General features: G+C 41.9%; 1 protein-coding gene across 1 annotated transcript; it reads right to left on the reverse strand.

The window, feature by feature from the left end:
* Positions 1–1,882: 1,882 nt before the first annotated feature.
* Positions 1,883–8,365, reverse strand: LOC146967241 (ORM1-like protein 3). Its single transcript, XM_085760757.1, has 4 exons — positions 8,040–8,365; positions 6,977–7,177; positions 5,722–5,873; positions 1,883–4,640 (listed from the first exon to the last, which is right to left on the reverse strand). Exons 2-4 carry the CDS (start codon positions 7,148–7,150, stop codon positions 4,505–4,507), a joined length of 462 nt encoding a protein of 153 aa, XP_085616883.1. The 5' UTR covers positions 7,151–7,177; positions 8,040–8,365; the 3' UTR covers positions 1,883–4,504.
* Positions 8,366–9,671: the final 1,306 nt, after the last annotated feature.

The raw sequence follows: 9,671 nt of genomic DNA on the forward strand, positions 1-9,671 counted from the left end.
CACTACTTTCTTTGTCAACAGAACATTTTCTACAAAAACTGTAGCCTACCTATGTAGCCTACTACCAAACAAGAAGCAATTTAAACCATTTTTTTAAAGAAGTTATGAAAAATAAACATTCTAAACAAAACTGAGCAATTCAACTGCACCACATTACTGATCACCTCAGCACTTTAAGCACTTTAATCAACGTGCAGTATGCTTGTGTTTTCCCCCTCTGATTTTGTTTTATTCATTTTAACGTGTCTGAAGAGTGTCTGTCTCCTTTTAATGTGTTTTGAGCCACGCCAAAGATGATTTTCTGTGATAAACAGACAATAAAGTTTTTCTAATCTCATCTAATCTAACTTAATATTTTACACACAAACTCTGTACATTTTAAAGATTATGTGTTTACTGTCAGGCAAAGTCTTAGACAGTATGGTCTATGATGAAGGATTATGAAGGAAAAAGGTAAATAAATCATATTTTCACAAGACTGTGAAATTTTATGTACAAATGAATAAATGAGAAACTAGAGAAACAGACCAACAGCCTCTCCCTCAACACTTTTCTATTGAAAGGAGCTGGATGTCTCCTCAGATTAGGATGACTATCAGCCCTTTGCTGCCCTCTGCTGGACAAAGACCTGACTTATTGTGTTTAATATTGTTTTTAAAAACACAGCATTCAGTGTATCAGCATCAGTCCCACCACTTTGAGGAATAATGTGAACACTTACCTGTTTCCTCTTTAATATCCAGTTGTTGTCATGGTAACTCGCTCACACATTATTGTGCACTGCATGCCTCAAATTTTAACCACATTGTACAGGATGTAATTCAGTTAATTGGACCATGAGCTCACATTCACAAATCCACATTTACACTGGCTCCAGGCTTCGACCTCTTGAAACTCCTATCACATGAAAAGAATATGAGATTACAGGGCTGTGCAGCAGCATCTTGAGGGGAAGGGCAATCAGGCTTAAAATCTATTAAATTAAAAAATTCAATTAAAGTTCATAATCATCCTAGTTGCCTTAGCAACAGTAATATTTCTTATTAGAAAAGGAGGCAGAGTTCCGTCTGCCAGATAATTAGACGGACATTTACAGATGGCTCTGCTCTTTTTTCTAATGGTCACAAAACACTGGAAAATGAGAAAAGGACATAAAAGTGAATGTTTTGCATTTGACTCAGTGAATTTCAGACTCATTGTTACTTTCACTTAATCAATGTTTAAAAAGCCTCTGGTGTTGTGTGACAGTGCGCTGCGGCGCCTGTATCAGTTTGCAAAGCTGAAATGAAGACAGAGGATTGAATGTTTGATTTGAGGTGGCACTTTGTTTCCAGGTGGAGCTGACAGCACCACGGTGTGTGATATTAATTTGGTAAGTTTGATTAGTCTGTTGCACTGCAAGCAAAGCAGCAATTTCTACTGCACGACAATCAGGAAGCTGTAACCACATTTGTTTCACAGTGATGTAATACTTTTTTTCCATGTGCAAACTCTACTAGAGAAAAAAAGTGAGGAAATATGTGCTAATTTAAAAGGTAAAAGCAAATTGTAGTAATTTCTCTGGAAACATTGCTGTAAGTATTATAGATCCACCACAATAAAAGCATTAAAACCTTTTGAAATGAACTAAAATAACGGCTGCAAGTCAAAACAAGTCATAGAGATTTTATAATAAATATAAAAAGAGATTTACAATGCATTATCAGTAATCCTGATAATCTTTTAAATGGTGTTTAGATTTAAAGTTAAGCCTCGAGGACTCTTTTAAAAAACCTGCACACAAGATGTTAAAGAAGTCACATGAAGGCAACAGGATCCTGCAGGTTTCAAATCCTGTAACAGGTTCACATTATGTTGCACACACACACACACACACAAACAATTTCGAGATGATACTTGAAAAATACTGTATTTTGGGTCAAGCACTCTTACAGAAGCTCACATTGACATTTCCTTCAAAAAGCAGGTTGCAGTTTCCACCGAGCAGAAGCCATGAGCACAGTTTCACATTTAATCAACATTCAGTTCAACCGTCTTTCAGTATCTGTTGTCTTCAACAGTCGAGTACAAAAAAAACAAGAACGACACACACACACACATGTAAAATATACATGGTCACTTTGTGCTACAGTTCTTACAGCATGTCCTTGAATAAAAGCCCTTTATGGTGAGAAACGATGACATTTGAAAAGCGTCATGTTGGAGAAAGAAACGCTGCAACTGCTATTTACATCCCCCTCAAGTGTCTGGATCTTTGGTCCCGTGCTTCAAATACATTGATTATAAATTCTGCCAATTCAACACGTCAGTCCGCCAAAAGGGAATAATTGAGTGGAATCGTTTTGGTTTCAGCAATAATTAATATGAAACAGCATGAGTTACAATTTCTCTAACTGGGTTAAAACGAGTCCCCTTGAGTACCGAGATGGAAAAGCTGAAATTGGTATTGTCACTATGGCCACTGCTGCTACTACTGTCAATAACATCAATGTTACCATGGCTACTGCTATTATTACTGCTGAGAGTGAAATATGTAGTTCAGGCGAGCATTAGTAAACATGTTAAAAAAAACAAAAAAAAACAAATATCCAGTTCCACAACACTGTTCGACATAAACATATAATCCATATGACTTTTCCCTCTCATTAGGACACATCTAAAACATTATGTAATTCTGCTTCGATCTGTTTTTTTCAAACAAACACAGTCTCAGGTGTTTATCTGGGGTTTGGTTTATTTAACTGTTTCATAAGCCACTGTAAAAAAAGCCCAAATCCCCATTAAGCCGGCGACTCACACCCCACATGTCAATATCATTAGTCATTACCCACCCACACGACCCACTCATTCACGCTGAGACCTGCCACAGTGAAAAGATTCATGGACTTCTTCATTGAGCCTTCTGCCACAACACAGACTAATAAGAATGGAGCCTATTCATGCATAAAACCGGCAGTAGGTATTAAATCTTTAAAAGATAAACAGCTACAGTTACCTTTTCAGCTAATCTAGCGAAGCAGCTCTCGAACATGACTCATTTACTTGGATCATTAAAAAAAAACAAATGTCGACAGGGTGAAGACTTGATGTTCTCGAAAGAAAAAAGGATTGAGATCAGGCTTTGTCTTGTGGACACAGCTACTCTAAAGAAAACAAAACTGATTGACATCGCTTTCCAATTCATCTTAAAAGCTGCTCTATTGAGTATCTTAATATAAACTCTGACTTCGGTCCAATCAGGAAAAAAAAGAAAGAAAAGCTGAGTTTGCGACAAGCTGAGCTGTTATTGAAGATTGAACACATGACTCCAAGCAAACACTAATGTTGCTCCCCATCCTTTAGATACATTTTGTTAACAGGCTATTTTTATTCTATACAACTTCTCTGCCAAAAAAAAGGTACATTAATGTAACTTTAAATTGCTGTTTTTCATGTTTCTTTATGTTTAAATACTTCACAGGTTCCTTGTTGAACAAAGTGTCGGATCGAGGTGAAGAAAACATTAGATGTGGTGCATTAGGCTGCACAGGTGTACCTAATAAATGGGTCGCTCTGTGTCAGGTTTTCAAAATAAAACGCAGATACAGCAGGCTTGGTGAAGGTAATGTGTCCTGAGTTCTGCTGCAGAGGAGCTGCAAGCACGTGTTCCTGTTTGTAGTGTAACAGTGAGTATAAAGTAAGGACCCAAACGCTTCAAACGAACTTCTGCTTATACTGTATATCGTTGGATTAATGGAGCGCCCATCGTGAATTCTTCCAGTTCACACACACCAGACGATCCTGCAGACAGGAGGCTCGCTGTGACACAAACCAGGACAAGAGGAGTCCAAATATGGAAATGGTCAGATAAAATAAGAGTTGCTTAACCTCCCATTCTTGGCCCTGAGCAGAGCAGTGAGAGCTAAATATAAAACCTTGTGGTTTCTTGTGTCTCGCCTCTGCAGCCCTTGACAGGTTTCTCACCATTTCATTAAGGTCCTGTTACTCTCCTCTAAGCCCGAAAAGAGGAAGCTTAGCATGAAAGTGAAGCTGAATAAATACAGCAGTGTATCATTAAAAAAAAAAGAAAAAAAATTTGATTGCTGTCTCACTGTGCCAGTGGGTGTAAAATGGCACATGATTATTTGTTCAACTCCACTGTCCTCCACTCCCAACGCATCAGCAAACTGTCATTCTTCCTGCAGAAAATGCACAGAACACTCTCCTTTAAAGATGCTTCTTTAGTGTCTCTGGAAAAACTCGAGGGAGATTAGGCGTCAAACAATCACAACGGTTCACTTTCCCTTTTGTTGCTGTCTCTGTACAGTCCTCCTGTGTCTCTTTCCTGGGGTTTGGTACCATGGCAGTGTCCCCAGTAGGCTTCATTTAGAGCGCAGCTCAGCAGAGTCGGGAGCCAAAGAGCTTCGGATCCTCGCGGATCTGCAGCCAAATCGGAGGCCTGATACTCTGCGTGCTCTCGGCGGTCCACGGGGACTCAGGGAAGGAGGCGCCCTCTTCCTCCTTGTCAGTACTTATTAATCCCAAAGATCCTCACGCCGTGGAGCTGCGGCAGCTTGGGGATGAGCACGGTGAGCAGGGAAACAGTGTTGACCACAAAATGGACCCGGTCATACTTGGTGTAGAAGCTGGTTAGGATATACCTGAAGAGGAAGTAATGATTACAAGGATAGAAATGATTATTAACCATGTTGTTGTATTCAAAACTATAACTACATGCTGGGCGACGGCTGACGGCTTTAGGAGGAAGAAACTGACTCTGCATACACCAGTGTTGGCTGTTTTTGTGAGTTAAGAAATGAGAATTTCACATCCTGTTCTCAGCTGAACAAGTGAGGACATGTTTTTAAAAAAAATGAAAAAAATAAATGAAAAAAAAATCACACATCTAGCTTCTTTTTTTTCCATCTGGTGCTGAGGGACTGACTGCTCATCTCCTGCTGGCACCGGTTGGGAAACAAAAGGTCCTTTAAAACTAGTACGAAATTTTAAAAAAGAAAAAAAAAGATATATATATTAATAAATAAAAAAATAAAAAATGTACACCTGCAAAATTGCTATCACTACAATGTTCAAGCTGAGCTGGCAAATCAACCCCAGGGAGCCGGAGCTCTTCCTGGTGGTTAATAAGGACGGGAAAAGGGCATGAAAGCAGCGAGGGGTGCTGCTGCTAATACTAAGCCCCAGAACAATCTGCGAGGCCGGCTAACAAGGCAGCAGCAGCAGCAAGCGCTAATCAATAAACAATCCTAGTGAGTGCAGAGAAACAAGAGGGGCACATTTTCTTATTAAACCTACTTCTTTTTTTTCCTTTTCTCTCTCTCCCACAGACGAACCATAACAGGTTCACAGTAATTTCAAATTACGGTACAAGCGGGCTGAATTTGCTAAATCCATTTGGGGTGGCTTATTGATTAAAGGAGCTTGGCAGGAACACTCCCACGCAGCAGCAGTGACAAAACTGCTGCTGCTGGGTGGGAAGCCAGTGAGGGATCGTACACCCCCCCCCCCGTCCCTCTGTCTGAGCACCATGGGAAGTTTTTCTCTACCTCGGGCATGTCCAGACTATTCCACAAAGGGCTGCAGGTTTCAAGACAGCTGATTGGTCACCAAACCGATTGGCTGGAACAAAAACCTGCAGCCACACAACAACCCCTATTTGTGAAATGGTTTGGACATGTCTGCTCTGCACTGTTAGTTTTTTTTTTGCAGGGCTCCACTTACAGGACGATGGGCGTGATGGTGAGGAACTTGCGCGAGGCGGTGAACTGCACGCCGTAGTCCATCTGCTCCCAGTGGGTGAGGAGGCGCGCCTTCCCCTGGTCGGGCGTCTCGAAGGGCGTCCCCTTGACCGTGTGCAGCAGGAGGTACATGCACTGCGACAGGAAGAGGAGACACGGAGACGGAGATGAGACACAGCTGCAGCAAATATGTGTAGAACATAAATGAGTAATTAGGCAGGAAGTTATAGCCATGCCCACATCCCCAGAGACCGAGGCAGGGTGTAGGGGTTGTTCTCGTCCGCATTCTTGCAAAAGCTGCAAGTGGATGTGTTTTTAGTGTACAGCAAAAAACACACTTGAGTGAGAATTAAAGGAATAGTTCATAGCAGTAGGTTTGTTACCTTTAATTGTCGGTGCAAGCTATTTTTAGAACGGCGGAGCAGAGCTGCTCAGAGCTACGCTACGGAGGCTCATGGGATCCCCTCATCAAACTCATCAAATACACAATCCAACAACTCCAAAACGCTCTGGTGGACAAGTTGTGACCTGCACATTCACCACGCTATGAGATAATAACAGAACGTTAAGAGACAGAGTTGTTTTAAAGGTGAATGCAGAGACTGCTTGCTTAAAAACTGCCCCCGACGGTAACGCGCATCAGCGGTTTTGCATGAATTTGCCTCTAAAACAACTCTGTCTGGTAACGTTCTGTTATTATCTCATAGCATGGTGAATGTGCAGGTCAAAACTTGTCCACCAGAGCGTTTTGGAGTTGTTGGATTGTGTACTTGATGAGTTTGATGAGGGAAACCAAGAAATCCCATTAGCCTCCGTAGCGTAGCTCTGAGCAGCTTGCGGCTCTGCTCCGCCGTTCCAAAGATAGCTTGCACCGACAATTAAAGGTAACGAACCTACTCGTCAATGGGCCAATTTCCCAAAATGTTGAACTATCCCTTTAAACTTTGTCCTAGTTACTCAGAAACTGTGGAACAGACGGTCTGAAGTAATCAAAGTTTATGATGCAACACAGATGAATATCTCCAGAGCATCGAAGCAGCAGACAGGACAGTTTCTTCTTTTGTCTCGACAGTGAAGTGAAGTATTTTCATCCTCCAAACCTTTTTAAACTAAACTAGGCCAGCGCTGCACTGCTGCCAGCGTGTCCTTCACTGAGCTGACCTGTTCAATAAACGTTAAAAGCCAAACTATGGCAGCAGCGCTGGCGGGCGCCTATGGGCATATTCTGCTCCACTGACCAGGTTGTGAATGAGGTTGGTGAGCGTCCAGACGACGGGCACGCTGGCGAAGGGGATGCTGAGCAGGATGACGTGCAGGAGGCCGATGCCCAGGATGTAGGACAGCCACATGCCGCGGCTGTTCATCACCCGGGTGTTGGGGTTCACCTCGCTGTGCGCCGTGCCCACGTTCATGGCGGCGGCGTGACACTGGCTCTGTCTCTGCAAAGAGGTGATCAGACAGAAGCACACTGAAGGTTATGAAGCCTCATGTTAATGTGCATGAGCAGGATAATACTATAAATGTTAATGATGTGGCTCGCCTACTTGTGAAGGTGTTATAATAACTCCTATGGAGGAGGGTGATCATTCAACATTATGACTTTAGTGCTATAAACTATTTACTGCTATGGTTCAAACTCCACATAATAGTTTGTTTCAGCCACAATTAAATATTGATAATTGATCATTTATAGGCTGCAACTTTATCACTTATAACTCTACAGAGATAAGTCTTTAAAGATTGTTAAAAACCTGGAAACACATTATCAAGACTAATCAGAAAGCAACTGATCATTTTCCACCTTCTAATCAAATTAGTTTACTTCCTGTTACAAAATTAATCTTTCAAATCAGAATAATTCAACAAATGCTCAACACAGTAACAGTGATAAACCATGTAGCTGCCTAACCCAGTCCTTACAAGTCCTGACCTGGCTGGATGCTTGTTTGTGTTGGGCCTGTTCTGTTGTGCACTACTAATAGATGATCAATAATTACTTTTTGACTGCCAATTTTTTGACAGCCAATCAGAAGCCAGGATTTCCCTGTGACAAAGGTTGTTATAAGGAACTAAGGTGTCACCAAAGATCAGTCATGTTGAGGAGGAGTGAGTCTGGTCCACAGAGGAGCAAACAGAGTAACGAGCCTCGGTGCTCCGAGCTGCCTGTCACAGCCTTAAAATGTAACTGGATACTAAATAATCGGTAACGTGGCGACACACAAAGATCCACAAGTGTGACTGAGGCTGATCTGGAGTCAGAACTACACACACATATGTGAGGAAATCAATCAATACACTCACTGCAGAGAAAAATGGCTTCAACTCCGACCTGTATTGGCTCTAGTCCGTTATCACAGTTTTTTTTTTTTTTTTGTCTTAACGCTGCCTTCAGTTATATAACTGATACTATATCACCGGGAGGCTGGAGAGGCTCCGGTGTCCCGACCGCTCATCCGGTGCCACCGTCGGGCTCCAAACGCGCCGCTCAGGGTCCCGGTCCGCGCTCGGACACACGATCCATTGAGACACAGACACTTTTCCGTGGGTCGTGGAGCCAACAGCTGGTGACAACACAGCACAGTTCATCACGGAACGTCACCGCTGCTCGTTTTCACGGCCCCGCACTTCAACTCCCGTTATTTTACTCCTCGCGTTCTGTTGTCATTGGCTGTTCCGGGTCACGTGACACGGCTCGACCAATCAGCGCTCAGTGCGTTGAAAAAACGTGGACTACGCCCCCCCATTTGACGTCACGGCGTAGGAGGGATCCAGAGAAAACGGTCATGATTGACATTTAAATCCTGAAATGAAATAAAATAAAATATTATTTTAAACAAGTAAAACATCTGGTTCCTTTTGCTGATATTATTAAATGTATTTCTTTTTTAGGTTTTTTATTTCAAATTTAAAAAATGTCAGTGTCACAATGAATATACTACCATGTTACCCACTCTGTGAGCCTTTAAATAGGCTACCCCATTTCACATACAGTATACAAATACATTACAAAATAATAAATAATATAACCCCCCATGTTTAAATTAGGCTATAAAGGATATACACCATCAATAATCAACAATATATACATATTCATACCCATACAATATTTACATCCCATTTACAGTCAGTTTGCTACAGATTGGCTGAAAATGAATGATTAATGACAATATGTCCTAATGTTGTTGAGACATTTCAGAGAACAGATGTCAACCATTTGATGCCATTTTAAGGGAAAAATTCATGATTACTCTGTGGGATTCATCCTCTGGGGACCAAGAATGTTTATGCAAGTTTCATGGCAATCCATCCAGTGACTGTTGAAATATTTCCGGCCGCCTCTTGAGCCACTTGTGTGGCTAAAAATAAAACGTCTCTTGCAGATATTTATAAAAAAAAAAAAGAAAAAGAAAAACAAGAGAGAAAAACACTTGAGATAAGGATAAGTGAGTCTGAGAATCATTTAAATAGACTTTCATGAAGAATAAATTCTTCCATTTGTGTTAAATTAAAAGAAAAACTCAGGCTGTGATGCCTCCGTGTTTAGCACTTGATACCTGTGTACAAAAGGAGGCCCTTGACTCTGTCTATAGCCAAGGTGAGAGGAGACCTTGCTGGAGGCAGAAAGAGACCTGAGTGACGTGGCTGATACCACCGTCCCAAAATCAAAGATCAACAGTGTCATGTTCTGGATCCCAAGATAAGCCCCAATACTAATTTAGGCCCACAGTAGCCCGAGGCTGGAGGGGTCAACTGTGTTCTACTTGCATGCGATGTCACATGACACCCACTGTTTCTAAGGGGACCCCTGTTGATGAGTGGCATCAGACAGGTTTGGCCGGCTGACAGTGGACTCTCTCATACGCTCGTAGCCTTGGGTGCCGTAGCCTGTCTCAGCTCTTGTAAACCTAGAGCTCTGTTGAAGTGCGGACGAGG

Source organism: Trachurus japonicus, chromosome 19 (assembly GCF_045865225.1).
Source record: "Trachurus japonicus isolate A0001 chromosome 19, Traja_1.0".
NCBI lineage: Eukaryota > Metazoa > Chordata > Actinopteri > Carangiformes > Carangidae > Trachurus > Trachurus japonicus.